General features: G+C 62.9%; 1 protein-coding gene across 1 annotated transcript in view; it reads right to left on the bottom strand.

Annotated features, from left to right (window-relative positions):
• LOC142823571 (class I histocompatibility antigen, F10 alpha chain-like) overlaps positions 1-12,407 on the bottom strand; it is a 32,850-nt gene extending 20,443 nt beyond the window's left edge. Inside the window, exon 1 of the mRNA XM_075914815.1 lies at positions 12,290-12,407. Within this exon, the coding sequence (XP_075770930.1) occupies positions 12,290-12,368 (79 nt within the window). The 5' untranslated portion in view covers positions 12,369-12,407. The remainder of the gene's footprint in view (positions 1-12,289) is intronic.
• Between the last annotated feature and the right edge of the window lie 445 nt (positions 12,408-12,852).

Genomic DNA, 12,852 nt, shown 5'->3' with positions numbered 1-12,852 from the left:
TGCCTGGCTACAGACTGAAACTTCACCAGCCCCACTGGATCCCCGCTCAGCTCCAGCTCCCTTTGCCTCTCCATCGTCTGGCCCCTCCAGCCCTCCCCACCTCCTGCTGCCCCCTGGCTCTACACAGGCTCCCCCCCAGAAACATTCACAGAGCTAACGCTGCCCCTGGGCCAGTGTTCCTCCAACCTTTTCCAGCTGGGGTGGATTTTTTCTGTGGAATAAATTTTGTATGTGCACTGAGGCCTGTGCAACATGCACCACCAGCGCAAACAAAAACCCCAGCGGGGGGCATTCTGCTAATCGGCTGGGCAGCGTTTGAATCTCTCCCAAGTGGCTGCCCAAGTACCCAGCTCATAGGGGACACTCCCCCGGCTCACCCTCCCTTCCCAGCCCACAGCTCTGGCCTCCTCCTCCCCAGCACAGATGTAGGCACCTCTCCCACCTGTGCCCCAGTGACCCCCCCTCCTGTTTTCCTGGCAGGACGCAGGCCTGCCCGGCGCCTGCCCTCGCAAAGAGACAGCCCCTTCCACCTCCAGGCTCATGCAGCGCGCTCGGCAGTCCCCACACTCCAGGGCCGTCCTAGGCCCTCCACCTCCGGCTTCTTCCGCTCCTCGTGACCCAGAACAGCTCCTGCCAAAGCCTGCAGTGACCCTTCCTGGCCAACACTCTGCCCTCAGCCTCCTCAGCTGGCCGGCCGCCTCCCACACCCATCGCCCGGCTCTGCTTCAAGTCTCGCCCCCCCTGGGTTCCCTTGCCCAGTCCCTCCTGGGTCTGCTCCCCCCTCCAGTCAGCCCTTCACCACATCCGCCAGCGGGTCTTCCTCCCCCCCCTCCAGGGCTACGTCTACACTGGCATGATTTTATGGAAATGCTTTTAAGGGAAAAGTTTTCAGTTAAAAGCATTTTCGGAACAGAGCATCTAGATTGGCAGGACGCTTTTCTGCTAAAGCACTTTTTGCGGAAAAGCGTCCGTGCCAATCTAGACGCGCTTTTCCGCAAAAAAGCCCCAATCGCCATTTTTGTGATCGGGGCTTTTTTGCAGAAAACAAATCTCAGCTGTCTACACTGGCCCTTTTGCTCAAAAGTTTTTCGGAAAAAGACTTTTGGCCGAACGGGAGCAGCATCATATTTCCGCAAGAAGCACTGACAATCTTACATGAGATCCTCAGTGCTTTTGCGGAAATTCAAGCGGCCAGTGTAGACAGCTGGCAAGTTTTTCTGCAAAAGCAACTGCTTTTCCAGAAAAAGTGGCCAGTCTAGACACAGCCCAGCTGTTTTGGGCTTCGCTTCTTTCCCTTCTCCCCTTGCCCCGATCTCTGGGCCAAGCCACCCACAAACAAACTCAGCTACTCACAGATGTATCACGTGATTGGGTTTTAAGGGGAGCCAGCAGATCTCTGCTGCACCCATGGGGGGGGGAGGGTTGCCCCATAGTTTGTACAAAGGGCCATGGGAGGGGTCACATGAAAGCTTGTGTCCTACTGATTCTGTGTGTGCTACTCATGTGTCTGTGCGTGGAGTTACGAATAAGGGCTCTGGGCTTGTGCTGGGAACGTCTCTGTCTGGGCACAAGCAGTAGGTCTGGACTGCCTGCCCTAAGGAAGGAATGGCCAGTCAATGACTGTGCTAACTAGCATGGCCCCAAGGCCCATGGCTCTCGGGGTGGCCCGCACGCACCTGAGGGATGCGTCTGGAAACCTGCAAGCCAGCCAGTATCTCATGGCTGCTGGCATGTGAATCATGCATCCTGTGACCAGCTCCAGCTTGGGAGACACCAGAGATGTACAAGTGCCATGAGGCAGACTCCATCTTCTCTTCAATTCCGCTCCTGATCCCAGGTGCAGCCTTGCAGGGACGGAGCCAGGAAGGATTGCTGACCCATCCAGACAGGGGATGTGCACCAGAGACTTAAGCCATTTGTAACATCTGTGCTGAGAGCCTGCGTCGAGAACTGGGAGATTTGATGCATGTAATGTATTCTCCTTAAAAACCTTGCTCCACTGTTTCTTCCTTTAGTAATAAACCTTTAGATGGTAGATGCTAAAGGACTGGCCCAGTGTGGTTTGTGGGTAAGATCCAGAGTGTAAATTGACCAGGGATCTGTGGCTGGTTTCTTGGGACCGGAAGAACCCGTTCGGGGTAGGTGGGATTGGTTCTAGAACCCCTCACCTGTGGGCAGGCCCAGGGCTGCCTGGGGCACGGGGAGAGCTGGGGTGTCAAGGGGTTTTGTTTGTGAGGCTACTGGATGGCCAGATTGGCAGCTGAAGCGCTCGGTGTGACCTGTTTGTGGCCTGTTTGGGAAGGTCTCCGGTCTGGGGCTGGCAGAGACCTCAGGAGTCATCAAGTCCAGCCCCCTGCCCAAAGCAGGGCCAGCCCAACTCAATCAACCCAGCCAGGGCTTTGCCCAGCCAGGTCTTAAACACCTCTAGGGATGGAGATTCTACCACCTCCCTAGGGAACCCATCCCAGTGCTTCACCACCCTCCTAGTGAAATAGTTTTTCCTAATATCCAACCTGGACCTCTCCCACCACAACTTGAGACCATTGCTCCTTGTTCTGCATCTGTCACCACTGAGAACAGCCTCTCCCCATCCTCTTTGGAACCCTCCTGCAGGGAGTTGAAGGCTGCTCTCAAATCCCCCCTCACTCTTCTCTTCTGCAGACTAAATAGACCCAACTCCCTCAGCCTCTCCTCATAGGTCATACGCTCCAAGCCCCCAATCATTTTGGTTGCCCTCCGCTGGACCCTCTCCAATGCATCCACTTCCTTTTTGTATTGGGGGGCCCAGAACTGGACACAATATTCCAGATGTGGCCTCCCCAGAGCCGAATAAAGGGGAATAATCACTCCACCACCACATCACACATCAGCTGCCTGTCGCCAACAGCGAGGCCCCTCCCAGCCTGTCCCCACCTCACCTGCTGTCCTTCGCTACCGAAATGTCGGCCTTCACCTCCAATGGGCCCAGGGTTCCAGCCTCCATCACCCACTTGTTCCCCTTGCTCTGTACCTGGGGTCCCCCTGCTCTGGGCTGTGTGATACACATGTGGCTGAGTCAGTGGGAATTAACCCAGACATCCCGTCCCAGCCTGGGCAGGGAACAAGGCTCTTCCCAGGGGAGAGACAAAGGGAGGGAGGCGGGGATGGCACCTGGCTGGGGGGTAGGGCCTGCGAGCTGGGCAGTTTCTGGCTGGAAAAACATGGAGACTAAGCTGAGTACTGAGGGTTTGAGGGACTGGGGACCCTTGCCCCAAGGGGTCTGAGGCTGCCTGTCCCTTTACTCCTCTGCCCACACAGAACCTGGACCGTGCTGCATCCTGGAGAAGCAATAGACCCTCCCTATTCCACCGGCTGTAGACGGGTGTTACTCTATCAGGATAGTGATAGAAATGTAGCCGTGTTAGTCTGGGGTAGTTGAAGCAAAATGCAGGACAATGTAGCACTTTAAAGACTAACAAGATGGTTTATTAGATGATGAGCTTTCGTGGGCCAGACCCACTTCCTCAGATCAAATAGTGGAAGAAAGTAGTCAACCATATATACCAAAGGATACAATTTAAAAAATGAACAAATATGAAAAGGACAAATCACATTGCAGAACAGAAGGAGGATGCGGGGGGGTGGGAAGGGGGAGGAAGGAAGGTAAGTGTCTGTGAATTGCTGATATTAAAGGTAGGGAGAGTGGGATGTTTGTGAGTTAATGGTATTACAGGTGATAATTGGGGAAACTGTCTTGATAATGGGTGAGAAAGTTCAAAGACTTGTTAAGTCCCTGGTGGTAAGTGTCGAATTTTAACATGAATGACAGTTCAGAGGATTCCCTTTCAAGTGCAGATGTAAAAGGTCTTTGTAGCAGAATGCAGGTGGCTAAGTCATTTAGAGAGTGTCCTTTCTGGTTAAAGTGGCAAGAAACTGTTTTCTCTTTGTGATCTTGTCTGATATCTGTTTTGTGGGCATTAATCCTTTGGCGAAGTGTCTGAGATGTTTGTCCAATGTACATAGCAGACGGACACTTTCGGCACATGATAGCGTAGATTATATTTCTGGATGCGCAGGAATATGTGTTCTTGATCTTATAACTCACTTGGTTAGGTCCAATAATGGTATCAGCAGAATGAATATGTGGACAAAGCTGGCAACGGGGTTTGTTGCAAGGGAAGGTACCAGGGTTGGTATTAGTGTGGTATGTCCTGTGGTGGTTGGTAAGAATCATCTTGAGGTTAGGTGGTTGTCTATAGGAGACTATGGGTCTGTCTCCCAGAGCCTCTTTGAGTATGGTATCCTGTTCCAATATAGGCTGTAGTTTCTTGATAATGTGTTGGACAGGTTTAAGTTGGGGGTTGTAGGTGATGACAAGTGGTGTTCTATTGTTGGTTTTCTTGGGTCTGTCTTGAAGTAGATGGTTTCTAGGTATTCGTCTGGCTCTTTCAATTTGCTTTTTTGTTTCTCTGGGTGGGTAGTTGAGATTTATAAATGCTTGGTAGAGATCCTGAAGCTTCTGGTCTCTGTCAGTGGGGTTAGAGCAGATGCGGTTGTATCGAAGGGCTTGGCTATAGACGATGGATCGTGTGGTGTGTTCTGGATGGGAGCTGGATGCATGTAGGTAACTGTATGAATCAGTGGGTTTTCTGTAGAGAGTGGTGTCTAATTTTCCATTGTTGATTTGTACGGTGGTGTCCAGGAAGTGGATCTCTCGTGTAGAATGGTCCAGGCTGAGGTTGATGGTGGGGTGTAGGTTGTTGAAATCTCTGTGGAATATCTCCAGTGTTTCTTGGCCATGTGTCCAGATCATAAAGATGTCATCGATGTACCGTAGGTAGAGGAGGGGTGAAAGGGGACGGGAGTTGAGGAAACGTTGTTCTAGGTCAGCCATAAAGATGTTAGCATACTGTGGGGCCATGCGTGTACCCATGGCTGTGCCGCTCTGATCTGGAGGTATAAGTTGTTCTCAAACCGGAAATAATTGTGGGTGAGAACAAAGTTACATAGGTCTGCTATCAGGTTGGCAGTAGTGTCCTCTGGGATAGTGTTTCTAATTGCTTGTAATCCGTCTTCATGTGGGATGTTGGTATATAGAGCTTCTACATCCATGGTGGCAAGGATGGTATTATTGGGGAGGTTATCGATGTTTTGTAATTTCCTTAGGAAGTCAGTAGTGTCTCGGAGATAGCTGGGGGTATTGGTTACGAAGGGTTTGAGAAGAGTGTCTACATAGCTGGATAGACCAGTAGTGAGCGTGCCAATACCAGAGATGATGGGACGTCCGGGGTGCCCAGGTTTATGGATCTTGGGAAGTAGATAGAACAATCCTGGTCGGGGGTCAGAAGGTGATTCTGTGAGGATTTGTTCCCGAGTAGCTGTGGGGAGGCTTTTAAGGAGACAGTGTAGTTTCTTTGGTAGTCCAAGGTGGGATCAGAGGGGAGAGGTTTGTAAAATGTGGTGTTCGAGAGTTGTCTGGTTGCCTCCTGGTTATAGTCGGCCTTATTCATAATGACCACAGCACCCCCTTTGTCAGCTGGTTTGATTACAATGTCCAGGTTGTTTTTGAGACTCTGGATGGCATGGTGTTCAGCGCGGCTAAGATTGTGTGTCGCTTGTTGTCGTTTGTGAATAATGTCAGTCTGTGCGTTGTTGCGGAAGCTGTGTATATAGAAATCCAGATTGTAATTCCGACCGTCAGGGGGAGTCCATATAGAATTATTTTTCCTTTGGTGTTGGTAGGGGGGATCTGGTAGATCAGATTGATGTTCAGTGGTGGTTTGGAAATATTCTCGGAGACGGAGGCGGCGAAAAAAAAGCCTCAAGGTCACCACAAAATTGTATCCAGTTTGTGGGGGACGTGGGGCAGAAAGAGAGACCCCGGACAAGACAGACTCTTCTGCTGGATTGAGTTTGTAGCTGGAGAGGTTAACAATATTATTCGGTGGGTTGAGGCAGTTGCTGTTGTAGCCAGTGGTATGGAGCAGGTTAGAAAATTTATTGTCTTTTCTTTGTTGTAGGGAATAGAAGTGTGTATAGTAGATTTCTTGTCTGGTGGAACAAAAGTCTTGCAAGGTGTCAGTCGGTGTGGATGTTTGTCTTGAGATGAGACGATCTAAGTTAGAAATGTCATTCTTGATGGTTTTCTGTTTCTTGTATAAAATACTTATCAGGTGGTTTCTTAATTTCTTGGATAGTGTGAGGCAGGCTCGGATTCACTCAGTGAAGCCACACCGGGTGCATAAACCTAAGAGGTTTGATTACCAAAGCACATTACACCTTACAGCCTTCACAAATTACTAAATGTGCTTCTCAGCGCAGGTGGTTTGGCTGAGTGAATCCGAGCCTCCTGATAGAGTAACACCCGTCTACAGCCAGTGGAATAGGGAGGGTCTATTGCTTCTCCAGGATGAGTCAGCAGCCGAGCAGCCCAGGGGAGGAGGCGGCCGCAGCCACAAAGGAGGGAGGGAAGGAGGGAGGCGGAGGTTGCTCCGGGCAGAGCAACAAGCGAGAGCGGGACCTCCCCTGGCCTGGCAAATCCCCTCGCTAGGGCCCAGTCCAGCTCCAAGGTGCCGGACAAGGGGGGTCCGACCTGCACAGCCTGGCCAGGCCCTGCCCCACACCGCCAAGGCCGGTTCTGCACTCAGGCCTTGCTCCCATTTCACTACTTCACTTGGGGTGTGGCTACACTTTGTCATTAACACCATGCAGGCCAATGTAGCACTTTAAAGACTAACAAGATGGTTTATTAGATGATGAGCTTTCGTGGGCCAGACCCACTTCCTCAGATCAAATAGTGGAAGAAAATAGTCACAACCATAGATACCAAAGGAGACAATTAAAAAAATGAACAAATATGAAAAGGACAAATCACATTAGGGAGCAGCCGAAATGGACACAAGCCCCATTGCCCCTCCCCAACACCCTACGGTAACAGGCACTGAGGGGCCAGCGCTACCTGCATTTCTGTCCTTCCCCTCCGCCAGGCTCTAGCGCCGGGGCAGTGCCATGGTGAGCCGGCTCGGTGGCGAGGGCCCCACGGATCTGCCCCCCAGCCACATGGCAGCCTTGCAGGGAACTGTTCAGCCTCGCTAAGACCCGCTGTGGACCATCACCCCGAGCCGGCTGAGCCCGAACTCCTGCCGGGCTCCTAGACCCATTCTCAGGGCCATTGCAACGCAGCCTCCTTATCCCCCACTGCTGTGGGGACACGGCCACGGCCCTGCACAGAGCAGCCCGGTTACGTGCTGCTGGGCCGCCCGGGCTCCAGACTAGAGTCGCACCTCAACCGTGGGACTTTCCGGGGCAGACCCGGGCGAGCTCCTCCAAGGGCCCCAACAGCCCCGCACACCGGGCCACCCCCTTCCATGGCGCTGCTTCCCTCCCGACAAGACCCGGGGCCGCTCCTAGAGCGCCCCCCCAGGCAACAGAGCATAGGCCATAGACAGGAGACCCGGGGAGCGCCCCCCCCCCAGCATCGGCACCATGGCCAGAGACCGGGGAGCGCCCCCCACCCGCAATCGGCCCATGCCCGGAGACCCGGGGAGCGCCCCCCCCAGCCTCGGCCAATGCCCGGAGGAGCGCCCCCCCCAGCATCGGCCCATGCCCGGAGACCCTGGGAGCGCCCCCCCAGCCCCTCCGGAGAGCCCCCCCCAGCATCGGCCATGCCCGGAGACCCGGGGAGCGCCCCCCCCCAGCATCGGCCCATGCCCGGAGACCCGGGGAGCGCCCCCCCCAGCATCGGCCCATGCCCGGAGAGCGCCCCCCCCCAGCATCGGCCCATGCCCGGGGAGCGCCCCCCCCAGCATCGGCCCCCATGCCCGGAGCGCCCCCCAGCACGGACCCATGGCCGGAGACCGACCCCCCCCCAGCATCGGCCCATGGCCGGAGACCCGGGGAGCGCCCCCCCCCAGCATCGGCCCATGGCCGGAGACCCGGGGAGCGCCCCCCCCCAGCATCGGCCCATGGCCGGAGACCCGGGGAGCGCCCCCCCCAGCATCGGCCCATGGCCGGAGACCCGGGAGCGCCCCCCCCAGCATCGGCCATGCCCGGAGACCCGGGGAGCGCCCCCCCCAGCATCGGCCCATGCCCAGAGACCCGGGGAGCGCCCCCCCCCAGCATCGGCCCATGCCCGGAGACCCGGGGAGCGCCCCCCCCCAGCATCGGCCCATGCCCGGAGACCCGGGGAGCGCCCCCCCCAGCATCGGCCCATGCCCAGAGACCCGGGGAGCGCCCCCCCCAGCATCGGCCCATGCCCGGAGACCCGGGGAGCGCCCCCCCCAGCATCGGCCCATGCCCGGAGACCCGGGGAGCGCCCCCCCCAGCATCGGCCCATGCCCGGGGAGCGCCCCCCCCAGCATCGGCCCATGGCCGGAGACCCGGGGAGCGCCCCCCCCCAGCATCGGCCCATGGCCGGAGACCCGGGGAGCGCCCCCCCCGCATCGGCCCATGGCCGGTAGACCCGGGGAGCGCCCCCCCCAGCATCGGCCCATGGCCGGAGACCCGGGGAGCGCCCCCCCCAGCATCGGCCCATGCCCGGAGACCCGGGGAGCGCCCCCCCCAGCATCGGCCCATGCCCGGAGACCCGGGGAGCGCCCCCCCCCAGCATCGGCCCATGCCCGGAGATCCGGGGAGCGCCCCCCCCAGCATCGGCCCATGCCCGGAGATCCGGGGAGCGCCCCCCCCAGCATCGGCCCATGCCCGGAGATCCGGGGAGCGCCCCCCCCCAGCATCGGCCCATGCCCAGAGACCCGGGGAGCGCCCCTAGAGCCCCCCCCCCCCAGCATCGGCCCATGCCCGGAGACCCGGGGAGCGCCCCCCCCAGCATCGGCCCATGCCCAGAGACCCGGGGAGCGCCCCCCCCCAGCATCGGCCCATGCCAGAGACCCGGGGAGCGCCCCCCCCCAGCATCGGCCCATGCCCAGGAGACCCGGGGAGCGCCCCCCCCCAGCATCGGCCCATGCCCAGAGCCCCGGGGAGCGCCCCTAGAGCCCCCCCCCAGCATCGGCCCATGGCCAGAGACCCGGGGAGCGCCCCTAGAGCCCCCCCCCCAGCATCGGCCCATGCCAGAGACCCGGGGAGCGCCCCTAGAGCCCTCCCCCCAGCATCGGCCCATGGCCAGAGACCCGGGGAGCGCCCCTAGAGCCCTCCCCCCAGCATCGGCCCATGGCCAGAGACCCGGGGAGCGCCCTAGAGCCCTCCCCCAGCATCGGCCCATGGCCAGAGACCCGGGAGCGCCCCTAGAGCCCCCCCCCCCAGCATCGGCCCATGGCCAGAGACCCGGGGAGCGCCCCTAGAGCCCCTCCAGCATCGGCCCATGCCCAGAGACCCGGGGAGCGCCCCTAGAGCCCCTCCCAGCATCGGCCCATGCCCGGAGACCCCGGGGAGCGCCCCCCCCAGCATCAGCCCATGCCCAGAGACCCGGGGAGCGCCCCTAGAGCCCCCCCCCCCAGCATCGGCCCATGCTCAGAGACCCGGGGAGCGCCCCCTAGAGCCCCCCCCCAGCATCGGCCCATGCCCAGAGATCCGGGGAGCGCCCCTAGAGCCCTCCCCCCAGCATCGGCCCATGGCCAGAGACCCGGGGAGCGCCCCTAGAGCCCCCCCCCCAGCATCGGCCCATGCCCAGAGACCCGGGGAGCGCCCCTAGAGCCCCCCCCCCCAGCATCGGCCCATGGCCAGAGACCCGGGGAGCGCCCCTAGAGCCCCTCCCCCCCCCAGCATCGGCCCATGGCCAGAGACCCGGGGAGCGCCCCTAGAGCCCCCCCCCCCCAGCATCGGCCCATGGCCAGAGACCCGGGGAGCGCCCCTAGAGCCCCTCCCCCAGCATCGGCCCATGGCCAGAGACCCGGGGAGCGCCCCTAGAGCCCCCCCCCCCCAGCATCGGCCCATGGCCAGAGACCCGGGAGCGCCCCTAGAGCCCCCCCCCCAGCATCGGCCCATGCCCAGAGACCCGGGGAGCGCCCCTAGAGCCCCCCCCCCCAGCATCGGCCCATGCCCAGAGACCCGGGGAGCGCCCCTAGAGCCCCCCCCCCCCCAGCATCGGCCCATGGCCAGAGACCCGGGGAGCGCCCCTAGAGCCCCCCCCCCAGCATCGGCCCATGGCCAGAGACCCGGGGAGCGCCCCTAGAGCCCCCCCCCCAGCAATCGGCCCATGCCCAGAGACCCGGGGAGCGCCCCTAGAGCCCCCCCCCAGCATCGGCCCATGCCCAGAGACCCGGGGAGCGCCCCCCCCAGCATCGGCCCATGCCCGGAGAGCGCCCCCCCCAGCATCGGCCCATGGCCAGAGACCCGGGGAGCGCCCCCCCCAGCATCGGCCCATGGCCGGAGACCCGGGGAGCGCCCCCCCCAGCATCGGCCCATGGCCGGAGACCCGGGGAGCGCCCCCCCCAGCATCGGCCCATGGCCGGAGACCCGGGGAGCGCCCCCCCCAGCATCGGCCCATGCCCGGAGACCCGGGGAGCGCCCCCCCCCAGCATCGGCCCATGCCCGGAGACCCGGGGAGCGCCCCCCCCAGCATCGGCCCATGCCCGGAGACCCGGGGAGCGCCCCCCCCAGCATCGGCCCATGCCCGGAGACCCGGGGAGCGCCCCCCCCAGCATCGGCCCATGCCCGGAGATCCGGGGAGCGCCCCCCCCCAGCATCGGCCCATGCCCGGAGACCCGGGGAGCGCCCCCCCCCAGCATCGGCCCATTGCCCAGAGACCCGGGGAGCGCCCCTAGAGCCCCCCCCCCCAGCATCGGCCCATGCCCGGAGACCCGGGGAGCGCCCCCCCCCAGCATCGGCCCATGCCCAGAGACCCGGGGAGCGCCCCCCCCAGCATCGGCCCATGCCCAGAGACCCGGGGAGCGCCCCCCCCAGCATCGGCCCATGCCCGGAGACCCGGGGAGCGCCCCCCCCCAGCATCGGCCCATGCCCAGAGACCCGGGGAGCGCCCCTAGAGCCCCCCCCCCCAGCATCGGCCCATGCCCAGAGACCCGGGGAGCGCCCCTAGAGCCCTCCCCCCAGCATCGGCCCATGGCCAGAGACCCGGGGAGCGCCCCTAGAGCCCCCCCCCAGCATCGGCCCATGGCCAGAGACCCGGGGAGCGCCCCTAGAGCCCCCCCCCCAGCATCGGCCCATGCCCAGAGACCCGTGGCCGCTCCTACAGCCACCCCCCCAGCATCGGCCCATGGCCAGAGACCCGGGGAGCGCCCCTAGAGCCCCCCCCCCCAGCATCGGCCCATGGCCAGAGACCCGGGGAGCGCCCCTAGAGCCCCCCCCCCCAGCATCGGCCCATGGCCAGAGACCCGGGGAGCGCCCCTAGAGCCCTCCCCCCAGCATCGGCCCATGGCCAGAGACCCGGGGAGCGCCCCTAGAGCCCTCCCCCCCAGCATCGGCCCATGCCCAGAGACCCGGGGAGCGCCCCTAGAGCCCCCCCCCCCAGCATCGGCCCATGGCCAGAGACCCGGGGAGCGCCCCTAGAGCCCCCCCCCCAGCATCGGCCCATGGCCAGAGACCCGGGGAGCGCCCCTAGAGCCCCCCCCCCCCAGCATCGGCCCATGGCCAGAGACCCGGGGAGCGCCCCTAGAGCCCCCCCCCCAGCATCGGCCCATGGCCAGAGACCCGGGGAGCGCCCCTAGAGCCCTCCCCCCCAGCATCGGCCCATGGCCAGAGACCCGGGGAGCGCCCCTAGAGCCCTCCCCCAGCATCGGCCCATGCCCAGAGACCCGGGGAGCGCCCCTAGAGCCCCCCCCCCCAGCATCGGCCCATGGCCAGAGACCCGGGGAGCGCCCCTAGAGCCCCTCCCAGCATCGGCCCATGCCCAGAGACCCGGGGAGCGCCCCTAGAGCCCCTCCCAGCATCGGCCCATGCCCGGAGACCCGGGGAGCGCCCCCCCCCAGCATCGGCCCATGCTCAGAGACCCGGGGAGCGCCCCTAGAGCCCTCCCCCCAGCATCGGCCCATGCCCAGAGACCCGGGGAGCGCCCCCCCCAGCATCGGCCCATGCCCAGAGACCCGGGGAGCGCCCCCCTCACCCCCCCTCCGGGTCAGCCCCGACGCAGCAAATCTGGAGTCTCGCTCGGGGGCGGCCCCCCCACCCGGGGCCCACGAGCCAGAAACCCGCGTCCGACCCGGGCCCTTCGCAGTGCGGCTCGGGGGGTGACCCGCCACCGGGGGGGGGGGGGACCGGGCTGGGCAAGAGCCGGCGGGGGCAGAGCGGGGGGGGATCTCGGCTGGACCCCGGGTAGAACCGGACCCCGAGACCGAGCGCAGAGCCGGGAAAGGCAGAGACCCCCCCGCGTCCTGCCCCCATCTTGCCCCCCCCCACTCACCGGCCTGGCCCCCCTGCCCGGCCGCCGCGCCCAGCAGCAGCAGCAGCAGCAGGACCCCCCGGGACCATCCCGGGACCATCCCCGCACCGCTCCGCGCCGGGACAGCCCCCTGCTCAGCTGGTAGAACGCCAAGAGCAGCTGTTCCGCGCTCGGCTACTTATAGTGGCCCCCGCCCCTCGGACGCTGCAGCCAATGGGCCGCGCGCAGCCCCGCCGCGTCACCGGTCGCCGGGCAGAACCCGGCCGGGCAGCTTGGGCCGCGGAAAACGAAAGTCTCAGCCAGGGTGAGGCCCGCCCCCAGTCGTGAGGTCCCGCCCCCTGACCAGAACCCCGCCCCTAACCTTAGGCCCCGCCCCCAAGCTAGCCTCCTTAGCGCCCCCCCCCCCCCGTGTCTGGCGGGGTTCCCCTTCCCCACGCTCCCCGGGGGAAGTGGCCGGGCCAGCAGCGCTCCTGAGACCATCTAGATGGGGGAGGGGGGGGCACTTCACACAGTTCAGAAGTGGCCACGGGGTGACCCAGAAGGGGCGGGGCCTCCGGCAGAAGGGGCGGGGCCTCAGGCAGAAG

The sequence above is a fragment of the Pelodiscus sinensis genome, unplaced genomic scaffold (genome assembly GCF_049634645.1).
Source record: "Pelodiscus sinensis isolate JC-2024 unplaced genomic scaffold, ASM4963464v1 ctg105, whole genome shotgun sequence".
NCBI classification, from domain to species: Eukaryota; Metazoa; Chordata; order Testudines; family Trionychidae; genus Pelodiscus; species Pelodiscus sinensis.
Note: the sequence above shows the minus strand (reverse complement) of the source record. Positions and strands in the feature narration are given on the sequence as shown.